General features: G+C 39.2%; 1 protein-coding gene across 1 annotated transcript; it reads right to left on the minus strand.

Moving 5' to 3' along the window:
- Window positions 1-61: 61 nt before the first annotated feature.
- On the minus strand, window positions 62-13,251 carry LOC144360705 (von Willebrand factor-like). Its single transcript, XM_078013276.2, has 10 exons — window positions 13,165-13,251; window positions 10,380-10,521; window positions 9,289-9,326; window positions 9,065-9,109; window positions 8,043-8,597; window positions 7,597-7,754; window positions 1,732-1,939; window positions 1,388-1,622; window positions 628-677; window positions 62-384 (listed from the first exon to the last, which is right to left on the minus strand). Exons 2-10 carry the CDS (start codon window positions 10,463-10,465, stop codon window positions 62-64), a joined length of 1,698 nt encoding a protein of 565 aa, XP_077869402.2. The 5' UTR covers window positions 10,466-10,521; window positions 13,165-13,251.
- Between the last annotated feature and the right edge of the window lie 4,343 nt (window positions 13,252-17,594).

Here is a 17,594-nt window from a genome sequence, read left to right on the forward strand (position 1 = left end):
GCGAATGTCTATAAGAAGAGTAAAGACATATTCCACGTTACATGTTTATGATTGTAAATAATTATACCTTTATCATCATAGATGTTACTCTCTCAATGTACACATCCCCGTATCGGAATGGGAACTTTTCTATGTCATCACCATCGACATTAACAGCATTGCCGCGCTTCAAGAACACAAGAGTATTGCGAACTTCGATGATAACCGCCCGGGTACACGTAACCCCTTCCGCTGCTCCGCATTCCACGTTTTTACCCATAATATGATAATCGCTGCTTTCATCAAAGCAATTCTTAACTAAAGTGTAGGTGCAATCGCCCATGAAGTCGAAACGAGTTCCATCGAACGTTCTATAATGCGGATCGCCCGTTGCAGAACAGGTAGCTGCAAGGTATTAGGATAAGTTATAAAATGTTAGAATAATAATATATTCATAAATGAAGGCGTATGAATGCCTACTTGTTTCCAAGAATACTGTTGCTGGGAGGCAGAATTACAGAGTCAATGCGAAATTACTTAACCTCGTTGGCAGTTTTTCGACGTATCAAATATTGCCTTCTATATATGTTTCGACTCAATTATATAGTTTTTTAGAATTATCAAAGAACCGTACAAAGACCAACTTACCGTCACATATTTCATCTGTGCAATGACTCCAGCGTCCATCAACACATTCACTATTGTTAAAATAATCAAACATAACGTAAACATACTTTATAATATATAGAACGTCGCACACTCTCGGTCACATGATAATGTTATTCATGTTGCCTGGTGAACTTGCTTAGCGTTCTCTCAAAGCTAAATTATATTTGACAGCTGAATGCGCTAAGACTGGGAGACTATGTAAAGATAACCACATAATATATTCTTCACAAACCAGTGAATTTTCAACACAGTAAATATCAATCAGAAAATCAAATCCGTTAGAATCAAACCTCAGTGAAGATTTCTCCCTTTCTACTAGTGCCCATTTTATTCTCTGAAATAAGTGTGCTTGTGGACACCCTGCTCGACTAATATTATTGTGTACTCCTCTTTTATTCCCTGAGCATAAACTATTACGAATTCATTCTAATTCAGAAAGGAACCCCCAATTGTACATATAATGGTATATTCCTCTCTTACGTGATGTCTCGCTTGTCACTTCAAAAGGATGCATTAACGGTACAATGAAACGGCACGGTGCTAGAAATTTTTAAATGTGGTCAGCGTAAACTTGATTGGTTGACAATGACGTCAAATTAATTATTGTCACCATCTGAAGACCACATATATCAATTAGACTGGCCTATGTGCACATTTTAAATTTACTTGTGTGTAATTGTGAGTAAAATACTTGGATACCATAGACTAAATTCTATGTCCAATTTCATTGTCAACCTACCATTCATTACAGTCCTGCTGTAACATTGCCCCGGGTGGATATTCTATACCATTGAAATAACAAGGACAGCTATCCCCTGTTATACATTCACCATTATGTAGATATTTACCATCGGGACAGTGACAGCCATCTAAACATTCTTCTACATCACATTCGCCATCGCCACGAGACTGACATGTCTGGGGACAAGCCGCCCCGCAGTAGGAGAATATCATACCACTAGAACATCGGGCAGCTGCAAAAACGTTGAAAGTTGGAACAATACTATATGTGCTACAATTTGACTGATTTGACTGATTATTTTAATATCAATAATAAATAAAAAAAATAGTTGTTCTACTTACGACATAAATCGTCGTTTCTCCAGTCTATAACCACTCCAAGACGTGCACACTCGCGTGCATATGCTGCAAGTGCTGTACACAAACATGATGATCCTCCTATTCGTGGAATAATATGAGCACCTCGTTTTTCAACGTCTTCAGCATCAACAGCACCACAAGAGCACATATCTTCCATGCAGGTTGTAATATATGGTTTATGTGCAACAACCTGAAACGACCAACAAATTAATGTGAATTTAAAATTTATTCTAAAGGCTTCATGTTTGAATTTTGCTATATGTGTAAAATGATGGGTTAATACTGCCCAGGAGACTATATCTCTCAATTAGTCCTATCAGATGCCAACATACAAAAGAACACACAATATGTTCAATATAGTTATTGCCATGTTGCTGATATGAAACGAGGACATTAGTAGCAACTTGACTTAACGAATGACACTTGTTCTAGCATTGATAGCAACCTGACTTTAAGTTATTGAATGACACTCAGTGAAAGGTTCTTGTTCCAGCTTTGGTAGAAACCTGACTTACTAAATGACCCTCAGTGAAAGGTTCTTGTTCCAGCATTGGTAGCACCCTGACTTACCGAATGACTCTCAGTGAAAGGTTCTTGTTCCAGCTTTGGTAGCACCCTGACTTACCGAATGACCCTCAGTGAAAAGTTTTTGTTCCAGCATTAGTAGCAACCTGACTTACCGAATGACTCTCAGTGAAAGGTTTTTGTTCCAGCATTAGTAGCAACCTGACTTACCGAATGACTCTCAGTGAAAGGTTTTTGTTCCAGCATTGGTAGCACCCTGACTTACCGAATGACTCTCAGTGAAAGGTTTTTGTTCCAGCATTGGTAGCAACCTGACTTACCGAATGACTCTCAGTGAAAGGTTCTTGTTCCAGCATTAGTAGCAACCTGACTTACCGAATGACTCTCAGTGAAAGGTTTTTGTTCCAGCATTGGTAGCAACCTGACTTACCGAATGGCCCTCAGTGAAAGGTTTTTGTTCCAGCATTGGTAGCAACCTGACTTACCGAATGGCCCTCAGTGAAAGGTTATTGTTCCAGCATTGGTAGCAACCTGACTTACCGAATGGCCCTCAGTGAAAGGTTTTTGTTCCAGCATTGGTAGCAACCTGACTTACCGAATGGCCCTCAGTGAAATATTTTTGTTCCAGCATTGGTAGCACCCTGACTTACCGAATGACTCTCAGTGAAAGGTTCTTGTTCCAGCATTGGTAGCAACCTGACTTACCGAATGGCCCTCAGTGAAAAGTTTTTGTTCCAGCATTGGTAGCGCCCTGACTTACCGAATGGCCTCAGTGAAAAGTTTTTGTTCCAGCATTGGTAGCATCATGACTTACCGAATGACTCTCAGTGAAAGGTTTTTGTTCCAGCATTGGTAGCAACCTGACTTACCGAATGACTCTCAGTGAAAGGTTCTTGTTCCAGCATTGGTAGCAACCTGACTTACCGAATGGCCCTCAGTGAAAGGTTTTTGTTCCAGCATTGGTAGCATCATGACTTACCGAATGACTCTCAGTGAAAGGTTTTTGTTCCAGCATTGGTAGCATCATGACTTACCGAATGGCCCTCAGTGAAATATTCTTGTTCCAGCATTGGTAGCAACCTGACTTACCGAATGGCCCTCAGTGAAAGGTTTTTGTTCCAGTATTGGTAGCATCCTAACTTACCGAATGACTCTCAGTGAAAGGTTCTTGTTCCAGCATTGGTAGCAACCTGACTTACCGAATGGCCCTCAGTGAAATGTTTTTGTTCCAGCATTGGTAGCAACCTGACTTACCGAATGGCCCTCAGTGAAAGGTTTTTGTTCCAGCATTGGTAGCAACCTGACTTACCGAATGGCCCTCAGTGAAATGTTTTTGTTCCAGCATTGGTAGCACCCTGACTTACCGAATGACTCTCAGTGAAAGGTTCTTGTTCCAGCATTGGTAGCAACCTGACTTACCGAATGGCCCTCAGTGAAAAGTTTTTGTTCCAGCATTGGTAGCGCCCTGACTTACCGAATGGCCCTCAGTGAAAAGTTTTTGTTCCAGCATTGGTAGCATCATGACTTACCGAATGACTCTCAGTGAAAGGTTTTTGTTCCAGCATTGGTAGCAACCTGACTTACCGAATGACTCTCAGTGAAAGGTTCTTGTTCCAGCATTGGTAGCAACCTGACTTACCGAATGCCCCTCAGTGAAAGGTTTTTGTTCCAGCATTGGTAGCATCATGACTTACCGAATGACTCTCAGTGAAAGGTTCTTGTTCCAGCATTGGTAGCATCATGACTTACCGAATGGCCCTCAGTGAAAGGTTTTTGTTCCAGCATTGGTAGCAACCTGACTTACCGAATGGCCCTCAGTGAAAGGTTTTTGTTCCAATATTGGTAGCATCCTAACTTACCGAATGACTCTCAGTGAAAGGTTCTTGTTCCAGCATTGGTAGCAACCTGACTTACCGAATGGCCCTCAGTGAAATGTTTTTGTTCCAGCATTGGTAGCAACCTGACTTACCGAATGGCCCTCAGTGAAAGGTTCTTGTTCCAGCATTGGTAGCAACCTGACTTACCGAATGGCCCTCAGTGAAATGTTTTTGTTCCAGCATTGGTAGCAACCTGACTTACCGAATGGCCCTCAGTGAAAGGTTTTTGTTCCAGCATTGGTAGCAACCTGACTTACCGAATGGCCCTCAGTGAAAGGTTTTTGTTACAGCATTGGTAGCATCATGACTTACCGAATGGCCCTCAGTGAAAGGTTCTTGTTCCAGCATTGGTAGCAACCTGACTTACCGAATGGCCCTCAGTGAAAGGTTTTTGTTCCAGTATTGGTAGCATCCTGACTTACCGAATGACTCTCAGTGAAAGGTTCTTGTTCCAGCATTGGTAGCAACCTGACTTACCGAATGGCCCTCAGTGAAAGGTTTTTGTTCCAGCATTGGTAGCATCATGACTTACCGAATGACTCTCAGTGAAAGGTTTTTGTTCCAGCATTGGTAGCATCATGACTTACCGAATGACTCTCAGTGAAAGGTTTTTGTTCCAGCATTGGTAGCACCCTGACTTACCGAATGACTCTCAGTGAAAGGTTTTTGTTCCAGCATTGGTAGCAACCTGACTTACCGAATGACTCTCAGTGAAAGGTTCTTGTTCCAGCATTAGTAGCAACCTGACTTACCGAATGACTCTCAGTGAAAGGTTTTTGTTCCAGCATTGGTAGCAACCTGACTTACCGAATGGCCCTCAGTGAAAGGTTTTTGTTCCAGCATTGGTAGCAACCTGACTTACCGAATGGCCCTCAGTGAAAGGTTCTTGTTCCAGCATTGGTAGCAACCTGACTTACCGAATGGCCCTCAGTGAAAGGTTTTTGTTCCAGCATTGGTAGCAACCTGACTTACCGAATGGCCCTCAGTGAAATATTTTTGTTCCAGCATTGGTAGCACCCTGACTTACCGAATGACTCTCAGTGAAAGGTTCTTGTTCCAGCATTGGTAGCAACCTGACTTACCGAATGGCCCTCAGTGAAAAGTTTTTGTTCCAGCATTGGTAGCGCCCTGACTTACCGAATGGCCCTCAGTGAAAAGTTTTTGTTCCAGCATTGGTAGCATCATGACTTACCGAATGACTCTCAGTGAAAGGTTTTTGTTCCAGCATTGGTAGCAACCTGACTTACCGAATGACTCTCAGTGAAAGGTTCTTGTTCCAGCATTGGTAGCAACCTGACTTACCGAATGGCCCTCAGTGAAAGGTTTTTGTTCCAGCATTGGTAGCATCATGACTTACCGAATGACTCTCAGTGAAAGGTTTTTGTTCCAGCATTGGTAGCATCATGACTTACCGAATGGCCCTCAGTGAAAGGTTCTTGTTCCAGCATTGGTAGCAACCTGACTTACCGAATGGCCCTCAGTGAAAGGTTTTTGTTCCAGTATTGGTAGCATCCTAACTTACCGAATGACTCTCAGTGAAAGGTTCTTGTTCCAGCATTGGTAGCAACCTGACTTACCGAATGGCCCTCAGTGAAATGTTTTTGTTCCAGCATTGGTAGCAACCTGACTTACCGAATGGCCCTCAGTGAAAGGTTCTTGTTCCAGCATTGGTAGCAACCTGACTTACCGAATGGCCCTCAGTGAAATGTTTTTGTTCCAGCATTGGTAGCACCCTGACTTACCGAATGACTCTCAGTGAAAGGTTCTTGTTCCAGCATTGGTAGCAACCTGACTTACCGAATGGCCCTCAGTGAAAAGTTTTTGTTCCAGCATTGGTAGCGCCCTGACTTACCGAATGGCCCTCAGTGAAGTTTTTGTTCCAGCATTGGTAGCATCATGACTTACCGAATGACTCTCAGTGAAAGGTTTTTGTTCCAGCATTGGTAGCAACCTGACTTACCGAATGACTCTCAGTGAAAGGTTCTTGTTCCAGCATTGGTAGCAACCTGACTTACCGAATGGCCCTCAGTGAAAGGTTTTTGTTCCAGCATTGGTAGCATCATGACTTACCGAATGACTCTCAGTGAAAGGTTTTTGTTCCAGCATTGGTAGCATCATGACTTACCAAATGGCCCTCAGTGAAAGGTTCTTGTTCCAGCATTGGTAGCAACCTGACTTACCGAATGGCCCTCAGTGAAAGGTTTTTGTTCGAATATTGGTAGCATCCTAACTTACCGAATGACTCTCAGTGAAAGGTTCTTGTTCCAGCATTGGTAGCAACATGACTTACCGAATGGCCCTCAGTGAAATGTTTTTGTTCCAGCATTGGTAGCAACCTGACTTACCGAATGGCCCTCAGTGAAAGGTTCTTGTTCCAGCATTGGTAGCAACCTGACTTACCGAATGGCCCTCAGTGAAATGTTTTTGTTCCAGCATTGGTAGCAACCTGACTTACCGAATGGCCCTCAGTGAAAGGTTTTTGTTCCAGCATTGGTAGCAACCTGACTTACCGAATGGCCCTCAGTGAAAGGTTTTTGTTACAGCATTGGTAGCATCATGACTTACCGAATGGCCCTCAGTGAAAGGTTCTTGTTCCAGCATTGGTAGCAACCTGACTTACCGAATGGCCCTCAGTGAAAGGTTTTTGTTCCAGTATTGGTAGCATCCTGACTTACCGAATGACTCTCAGTGAAAGGTTCTTGTTCCAGCATTGGTAGCAACCTGACTTACCGAATGGCCCTCAGTGAAAGGTTTTTGTTCCAGCATTGGTAGCATCATGACTTACCGAATGACTCTCAGTGAAAGGTTTTTGTTCCAGCATTGGTAGCATCATGACTTACCGAATGACTCTCAGTGAAAGGTTTTTGTTCCAGCATTGGTAGCATCATGACTTACCGAATGAATCTCAGTGAAATGTTTTTGTTCCAGCATTGGTAGCATCATGACTTACCGAATGACTCTCAGTGAAAGGTTCTTGTTCCAGCATTGGTAGCATCATGACTTACCGAATGACTCTCAGTGAAAGGTTTTTGTTCCAGCATTGGTAGCAACCTGACTTACCGAATGACTCTCAGTGAAAGGTTCTTGTTCCAGCATTGGTAGCAACCTGACTTACCGAATGAATCTCAGTGAAATGTTTTTGTTCCAGCATTGGTAGCATCATGACTTACCGAATGACTCTCAGTGAAAGGTTCTTGTTCCAGCATTGGTAGCATCATGACTTACCGAATGACTCTCAGTGAAAGGTTTTTGTTCCAGCATTGGTAGCAACCTGACTTACCGAATGACTCTCAGTGAAAGGTTCTTGTTCCAGCATTGGTAGCAACCTGACTTACCGAATGACTCTCAGTGAAAGGTTCTTGTTCCAGCATTGGTAGCAACCTGACTTACCGAATGGCCCTCAGTGAAAGGTTTTTGTTCCAGCATTGGTAGAAACCTGACTTACCGAATGACACTCGGTGAATGGTTCTTGTTCCAGCATATGACATGTTGTGTATGCATTTTTAGCTCTAGCTAAGTATTCTGGATCATCTTCATTGGGGGTCATATCGGTGCCACGCAGCTGGCATGGTTGGAGTAGAGTTTCTCTGTCTGCACATTGAGCTGTGTGAGCAATAAATAAACACGCTGACTCAACTTGACCTACAACACTGGAGACCATTTATCGCAAAGTTTATGGTAGAGATAATGGTAATAGTGACTAAGGCGTATGCCTTGAAATTATACGTTTTTGCGCATGTGCATAGGAAATTCTAAGAAATAAGCATTTATAAGCACCAGATACGTAAAAGTGAGAATGTATGCGCCCAATTGAATGACAGCTTGTCACTACATAAACCTTATCAAGATTTATGTGGTATCACGGTAAAAACCTGCGCTACGAGTACTTACCTTGTGATAGCTCTGGGTCAGTGGTTTTCCACGCCTCTGCGAACTCATTCACGTTGAATGTCTGTTGACCGGCAGGTAAAGTGAGGTCATCGTTAGGGTTATGATTCCACACACCACAGAGACCACACGTGTTCTCGTATTCCGACAAAGTCTCATCTGTAAGTTTAACTTCAACTCCTTCCCCGCCGTCCCAAGTCAAGATAAATCCCAAGCCACTCTCTACAATAATATAATGTGCAACTGTCTCTATCAGGTATCCATATTCCTCTGTTGGTATGTTCAACTTGGTGTTGCCAATGAAAGCACTTGGCACATCGTCTTCTAGACGAAGGGTCAGTCGATTGGTAAGTGTCTGTATGATGACGACACGTTCGCAACTCATCATGTTATTCGCAGTACAGGATGCATCATTCTGAATAAATATCTGGAAAGTACCGGAGACACAGTCTCCTACCAATGTGTACGTACAACCCCCATCATAAGTGTATACTTTGCCGTCAAATGTCCTGTAATGTGTTTGCCCCCATGTAACGCAGTGACCACTTACACCAATAGCTATAAATAAAATATATACAATTTAGTACAATACTAATCGGATACCTAATTAATACGACCGGTTTGCAACAATTGTTAGAACCAGCGGATTGGTGTATGGACGTGACGATGGTTCAGCTGAAATTTTAGTTTCAATGTTCAAAAAATCAAACCTACCCACTCAACGGGGAAGTCTTGGGGTATAATAACACCCTTAAACTCTGTAACATTTCAGACCTATTGCTGTCTATCACATCGGTATACAAGAGACAGACAGAAAATATTTTATACAGGAAACGTGAACAGTATCCAACAGCCGCGCATGCGCTTTGGATTACTAATGTGTACGATAAAAATTGCTTAGTTCACATTTTTTTGATATTTTAACTGGGCATAAATGATAACCAATCATGTATATGCGGATTATCTATTATAATAATCTTTCAATTTAAATGCTAAAATACAAAATACTATTCAAGTATACTCACAGGGCGGTGGTTCCATTCTTGGAATAATATGAGCTCCACGTTTGTCTACGGAGTTAATTTGGAAACAAAAATGTGAATTATTATTATTATTATTATTATTATTATTATTATTATTATTATTATTATTATTATTATTATTATTATTATTATTATTATTATTATTACATACTCACAGTGTATTTTATTACAATAGTATTTGCATATATCTGACATACACAACTTACCGTGATCGAGCACGCGCAGTGCGTCTAGTTCCTCAACACTGTAGAATAAATAAAACCTTTCGTTAGGATAATTCTAATATAGTGAAACAGTGGAACACTCATATACCGTCCGCAGATATACCGTCTTCCAATTTTGAAATGTTCAAATTATTAACAGTTAAAAGTATAGTTGCTGGTACCAGGCAATCGTAACCAGCCTGAGGACAAAAGTAATAAAATAACGTAATCTACGCAGGTGCATGTCACAACGGAATAGTTTATTGCTCGCGTTTCCTTTCATTTTCAAAATTGTAAATTTCAGGTGTCGGGGGAAAAAGTGAATTCAAACATTTACAAATACAGTATTGCATTGAACGTTGTTTTTGTAGTTTTATGCCAAGGATAAGCACCTATGTGAACTATTTTGTGTTTGTTTGGTGCACTTCTGCAGTTTCAATTGGCGTATTCCCTTATGTTAGCAGCGATCTGATATCTTCTCTGTTTTTGTCCCCATCAAGTGCAAGAGACTAAATATTGGACAAGTTTATATCGAATGTTCTATCTCAATATTATGATAAAATAAGAATCTATCGCGGCATTCGACAGAGGACACGCGAGAGACTAAATATTGGGCATGTTTATATCAGACGTTCTATCTCAATATTATGATAAAATAAGAATCTATCGCGGCATTCGACAGAGGACACGCGAGAGACTAAATATTGGGCATGTTTATATCAGACTTTCTATCTCACTATTTGAATAAAATAAAAATCTCTCGTAGTATTTCACTCAAGTCACGCGAGAGACAAAATATTAGACAAGTCTATATCAGACCTTTCAACTCATCATTGGAATAAAATAACAATCTCTCACGGTATTCGACACAAGTCACGCGAGAAACTCTTTCAACTTTTCGAAACCTTTCTTTGCAGAATTTTGCAAATGAATGTTGTTGTTTTTTTTAATTTTTATTTGACAATGTTTGACACAATTTCCCGTTATCATCACAATTTATGCACAAGTACAAGTACACCACAAGTGATGATGTTGGTTTATTTTGGGTAAGATCAAAGAGGTCAAAGAACACATATATAGTAAAATGTACTTACTTGTTATCTATCTTAATGGTCGCTTCAACATACAATACACATATCAGTAATATCACCGTGTAAGGTCTTATATGGTACACTGCCATCGTCCTACCAGCTTCTTTTTAACCTTTTACTTGTTGCACTCCCAGCCAATATTTACCTGACAAATAACAAAAAAGTAACATATAAAATAAACCAGGGTCCGGATGTTTGAATAATTAAAGCTAATTTACAGAACACTCGAGAATTCATTACATTATTCAAATGTAATTACACAACTGTACAAGGTAGTTGAGGAATGTCATTATGAATACCATACTTTATTTGAGAACGGAGAATACGTTTGGCGTTCCGTATTTTTTTGCGTGTTCTGACTCTGAAAGCTGATGTCTGTCGAAGGGGGTTAACATCCCATTCCGTCAGACAAACAAACAATGGTCATTCATTCATTCATTCATTCATTCATTTATTCATTCATTTAATGTAATTTGGTTTATTATCATTCACAAATAGCACTCACCGATAAATAGTAATTGTGGCCGGGCAGTTTATACATCCTTACATTAAAGGGCCGATGGTCGTCGCGCCGCGTTGTGTTTAATACGGACTCACCCGTGTAGTGGAGTGCCTTCGTGTTGTCGCCTCGGGTGCCACGGGACGCTTCGAGCCTGTCCATTTTTCGTTCGACTGCTATGTGACTTCACTACTGGGGCGACTCGAGACAGTTTTAAGGAAAAAGATATCGAACTACAAAATCGATACTAGGTAAAAAGATGTTTTCTCAAACATAAAATGCAAATGGGTGTGTTTTTTTAATAAATTGTATACGTTCTACACGAGTTTCGCTTGCAAAGCAGCGGACCAATACAATCATGTAACACTACTACTTTCCTGGGTGTCACGGGTCACTAGTGCCACCAATCTCTCAGACAGAATTCTGTTTCTACAAATGTATACTTTCGGTGTTCTGGCCGCTATGATCTCTGGGAAGAAAAATGTACTGCCACGTTACTCAGGGCACCCTGAGGTGGCAACGCGAACGCAGTCATGTGAAATTGAATGTCTGCGCGACGACGACCGCCACACTTTAAGTACTTTACCGGGCGGATATTTTTTGCGTTCGTACTAATTGATCATACTCGTATTGGTTGCCTGCCTATCAGCTTCACGATATAGACAATGGGAGTAATACTTGAATCTGATCAAAGCCACTAAGAGCGCGTGTCTTAGAACGTGATTTGTCATACAATAACACGCACCATGTAAAACAGTTTCAATGGAATAACGCTTCAAATTTGCCTTTCCATGTCTCTTCCTACCCGCACTAGTAACATTGTTTCTGGAACATAAGAAATGTTTACACTTGAGCAAATATACATTTCGTAATGGCATATTTTGTTCGTATCCCCGCCCGGGCATCCCCTGCTAATTTATCGTAGGTATTTGTGTAAAAAAAACACATTATAATGAGATACAAATCTACCATGTCAATAAGAACTGAGTTTTAAAACAAAGATATTGTACTAATTGTTCGAGACGTTCAAACCAATATACGACGGGTATTTAACTGAAGTATGCAGTCTTCAACCTATGTCTGACATCTTACACCATGGTGTACTGTACTATCCCTGGGTCTGATGTCTTTACATCCGTCCTACATCAAAGTCTGACAACTTATACGAAAATATGCCGTCCTAAACCGAGTTCTGACAACTTACGCCAAGATATACTGTCCTACACCGAAATTTGACGTCTTACGCCAAGATATACTGTCCTAAACCGAGTTCTGACAATTTACGCCAAGATATACTGTCCTACGCCGAAATTTGACGTCTTACGCCAAGATATACTGTCCTACACCGAAGTCTGACAACTTACACCAAGATATACTGTCCTACACCGAAGTCTGACAACTTACACCAAGATATACTGTCCTACGCCGAGGTCTGACAACTTACGCCAAGATACACTGTCCTACGCCGAGGTCTGACAACTTACACAAAATATACCGCCCTACACCATGTTCTGACAACTTTCTAAAAGATATACTGTCCTACACCAAAGTCTGAGAACTTACAAGATATACCGTCCTACATCAAAGCCCGACAACTTACACCAAAGTATGCCGTCCTACACCGAGGTCTGACAACTTACGCCAAGATATACTGTCCTACACCGAAATTTGACGTCTTACGCCAAGATATACTGTCCTACACCGAGGTCTGACAACTTACACCAAGATATACTGTCCTACGCCGAGGTCTGACAACTTACACCAAGATATACTGTCCTACGCCGAGGTCTCACAACTTACACCAAGATATACTATCCTAAACAGAGGTCTGACGTCCCATACCAAGGTATAACGTCCTACACCAAAGTTTAAAAAATTACACCAATATATACCATTCTACAATGAGGTCTAACGTCTTACACCAAAGAATACCGCCCTACAATGAGATCTGACGTCTTACATCGAGCCTTTTATTTTTACGTTGTTTAATTCTAACACATGATTACTATTTTCAAAACGATGAGCACATTTAACGGATTCTTTTGAAAATTGCTCTTGAAACATGTACCTAAACAAAGTTATGAAGTGTTTATATTTGTGTCAACTATTTTCACTCTGCTAGTGGAAAGAGAATCACATGAAGAAGCCTTCAAGTTACCCATTCATTCAATTTACATCACTCGTACAGAACGTTGTTGCCATTATTTGGGTCTGGTTTACCATGAGGCTCTATGCTATTGACCATGACAGGCAGCCACAGATACATCAATGCTGTAAATATATACTTACTTCGTGATGATGGATCCTTTTAGAAGTAAATGTGTTAATAAAGCTGGTGAAGACGTGAACGCCGTGGTCGTGGTAGCAGGTGTGTTGATTTTAACGTAGTTGGAAAGAACTTTATATGCGTCAACACAGGATAAAAACTACCAGCATACTTGTGTCAAATGACAACACTCTGTTACCAGGGTCTGTACCATCCGGTGTTCGTACACTGTAACTTTGACTATTGTTTGTATTACTTCCAGTTATACTTACTTATAGGGTGCGTTTTCTATTTGCTCTATATACACAATATGGTACATTTGATAGTTTTTAAATTATTTCATTCAGACTGCCCCAAACACGCAAATAGTTGTAAAATGTTAGACTGCCTGAGAATGTAAAATGTAATGTTTCAGATTTATGATTGCAATTTTCTACTTTCGACGTTTTACGTGTTCTTCGAACTACCAATTAATGTGGTAAACATTAATATACTAGACACATAATATATAAACCTTGATGATAAGTGGAGGAAGGTGTCGTCAGAGGGGAAATTTGTCAGATCATTTTTTTCTGGCCACATTAGAGGTGCAGATTAAAAAGCCATTGGTTTAATGGCAACGTATACGTATATATGGCAATACAACAGTAACATAGCCCGGATATCCATGAACGAATTATCTTTAGAAACCTTTTAGATCGTTTACCATGTAGTATAGCTGAGAGTGTAAAGAGGAAGGGTTCCGAACTACCAGCTTCAAATATACATGCCCAATTCCCAACTCCCTGCGCCAATTCTATCTCTTGGCGCTAAACTGAATTTTTATCTGAAACACGTCTTATTTAATGGTAATGAATGCCCGAATAACACAACGCTTATTCGTGTGACTTATAACATTATTTTACCGCGAATATTAATATTAAACAGGGAACATATCTCAGCTTGTGTACAATACATTGTAAAACAATTGAAAACGTATTTAACACATATTGTATATAAGCAGGGGCGGATCTAGGATTCTGGAATAGGAGGGGGCGATAAGTTGACCGAAGGCCTAGTTCGCGAGCGCCGATGGCGCGAAACCCCTGTGGGGGGGGGGGGGGGGTTAAAAATAGGGGGCCGCGGCCCCCTCGGCCCCCTCTAAATCCGCCCCTGATAATCACAATTGTACTTATGTACATTTCTATCAAAAACACGAACTTATTTACAATTGCATTTCTATCAAAAACACGAACTTATTTACAATTGCATTTCTATCAAAAACACGAACCAAAAACTCATTTTCTACAAAATTCTAAACGGCTTCCCTGCAATGTCTAATATGTCGAGTCAGAAACAACAATGGCTTCAAAAACATCCTATTTTCAGACAAACAAAATGTGGTTTAGTCTATAATTTTTATCTCTGCAAGAAACCGACTTCCCACAAGCAATTAAATCCCTTTCAATTTATTTTTAGTAACGTGTGGGCGTCTTCGTCATTGAAATGCGGGTTGTTTGTACAAGTGAATGAAGTATAGGTATAATCAACAACAAAGAATATAGCTTACATGAGTGAATCTCTTAGATTGTACATTTAAAATATGCATGAACCAATACGTACAGCTATATTTTGGGAATGGTCCAGCATAATGTTGATTTTTTATAGTACGTTGTGTTCGAAGGTAGTTCAATGTTAAGTTTGTGTGCACTGATGCGCATTGTTTGTTTATGTGGCTCTATGTTTTGGGTCAATGATAATATTCACGCAGTAATTGGAATTTTCTATGTAGATATTTCTGAGAGTTTGTTGTCAGACTCAGGTTTTGAATGAACATATTGAAGATACTGATCTTTCATTCCATTTTTAGTAATGTTTGTGTAGTAATTCTAATTACAATTATTCTTTGAGATGTCTTTCGGAATCAGTGATAAGAAGTGATTCAGACCTAATTTGTTATACACCTATCCTATAACCTATATCCATTGTCTAACCAACTTTTAACTCCTGAATTAAGTAGTTAATTGGAAGTCGATGACGCTTTACATAAAAGGGAGGTTACATATGGAGGTGACCTGGCTCCAGCCTTAATGCAATATTTGATAATTAACTACAGATACTTAATAATTTATTACAGCTTTTAAAAGCTCCCAAAATTTCAAAAGAGTGAATTGACAATTGGAAGAGATTCTAGTGTTGTAGTTAAATTTAAATTTCCATTCCCAAGTATGGATAAGAATAGACATTTTCAATTACATATCAATTACAAGTTTTATGCTTTATGTGCAGTGAGTGTTGATGATAAAAAAATATGTTTTTTTTACTGAAAAATCAAAAAAAAATTGTTTTATTATAATTAACCTATTTAAGCAATTTTATTTGATTTTGAAGTGAGTGTTCATCAGAACACTACGATAAAGACTTTCCGTTTTCGACATTGTGAAATTCTTTCGTTTTTTAGGAGAACCCCCCCCCCAAACTGATTTTGCCAGGATAATTCAGGAATTTATAATAAATATATTCCCTATGCATTAGTTGATACTTTTCATAATTACCGATTACACAAGAATATAACGGAAAAAAAGGTAATTATATTCTATAACTATATTATCCATATTTCTGCCTTTTATTTGTCTTGGATTATGACTGAAAGAAGCTGAATGGAATTAAAAACTATTTATTGTGTTCAACAACAAATGTATGAATAATACCTTCAATAAATATAATTTGACTTGGTGAAAATTCTGTATGTTTCTGCATAAAAACAAAAGAATTTCACACCGTCGAATACGGAAAGACTTCATCGCAGTGTTCTGATGTTACACTGTAGTTGATTGTTATTTTCAATAACTCTATTTCCCGTATATACACGTTCATTAGCTGTTATATATTATTATCATGAGTTAATAAGTCTTCAGTGGCGTGAGTATTTGTTTAAATTAAAATCAGTATTAGTTGTTTCGTCACATGTGCACAAAGTAGAGAAGATCATCATGGATATCTCGACCAACAAGTCAATATTCTTTGCTTGCAACTTACTTGCAGTATTTTGGGGAATCGTGAGAGATTGATTCCTAAGTTAGCTCCGTAAAACATTAATAATTCGAACCATCACGACTATAACACATTATATTCAATAAATTTAGCAAAAGGCATATCTTCAAGAGAAGATATTTGTAGTATAAATCAAGAAAACTAAACAGATTTACTCCATTTACGAATTCCGGTTTTACCGGCACAGTTAGATGCGTGGTCTATATAAAATTTAGAAACACGCGCTGCGTAACAACCACAACATTTTAATCACAGTGTATTTCAGATGTTTAAGTTAGTCGAATTACGCGCGAATCTGGAACCAATCGACTCACTGTCAAGCAGTGGTTTCTTGTTCACCAAGTACAGTTTTTAAAATCTCAGCTCAGCTCCGAGAAATCGCACAATTGTTATGCATGATTCGGACATTCAGTAAATCAACAGATTTTGACGGTGGTGTTCATCCTTACAATTTAATGTATATGACATGTGTTTCCGGTACTTAAAAGTATCCATCAGAAGGAATAAAGAGTACTGTTATATATTTTCAGAGCTAGCTGTAAAATGCTGCTATAGCTTATAATATCATGATTTACATATACGATGCATCTGATGCATGTATCACAGTTAAGGATCATTTAAAAGACTATTCGCTAGTTTCGCAATTTTCAAATGTTTGATTGTAATGTTGTCTTTTAAACCCAAATATCTGTTGCTAGAGAAGAAATCCGAAGTGGGTCCACATCCATAATGTAGTGTGTGTACACGTGATATAGCGAACATTTAATAACTTGTGTTTTGCTATTGTTTACAAGATTCTCGGTCGCATCAAACAAAGCTTTAAAATATATATTTTCCCTTTATCAAAACCTGCTTTCATATTTTCTTTTCTTATTTGTTATTTAACGAGAATTATTTGTTCATATTAAGGCATCGAGAAGGGGCCAGACAGCGAGGGGGGAGGGGGACAAATTCAATATACCAAAAATATTTTTTTTAAACACATAAGAACATACAAAATTACATACAAAAGCGAATGAAAAGTCAGGATTCAAGAAATTGTTACAATAACTGTGTGATGCCCACATGCATTTAATCAATTTACTCTGGCGGCCATGTTAATTGAAAATGGTCGAAATTTATAAAAATGATGTTCATAATGTTCAAGTGGTTCTGAGATCCAAATAGAATAACATTTCAGAAAGTTCTGTATCAAATGTGTGTAAGCCAAGCCAACGCTATTTCCAAGTACCACCAAGCAATAATTCACATTTATTGCGGTAATATTTTTTCCACAGAAATAAAGACAATGCTCAGAGTTGTAACAACTAAAAATGAAACGATCACACTCACCATTGTGATATAACGTAGAAATTATTAGCAATACCTACAATAATATACGTACCATGACATCCAAATTAAGAATCAGCTCTATTACAGT

The sequence above is a fragment of the Saccoglossus kowalevskii genome, chromosome 3 (genome assembly GCF_978046115.1).
Source record: "Saccoglossus kowalevskii chromosome 3, keSacKowa6.1, whole genome shotgun sequence".
Lineage (NCBI taxonomy): Eukaryota > Metazoa > Hemichordata > Enteropneusta > Harrimaniidae > Saccoglossus > Saccoglossus kowalevskii.

Bases quoted from the DNA above. Each gene is read 5' to 3' on its own strand.
- LOC144360705 (XM_078013276.2), bottom strand. From the start codon at position 10,465: ATGGCAGTGTACCATATAAGACCTTACACGGTGATATTACTGATATGT. The intron at 9,327-10,379 runs GTAAGTACATTT...TTTATTCTACAG, and splicing joins ACCATTAAGATAGATAACAA to TGTTGAGGAACTAGACGCAC. The intron at 385-627 runs GTAAGTTGGTCT...AATACCTTGCAG, and splicing joins CACAGATGAAATATGTGACG to CTACCTGTTCTGCAACGGGC.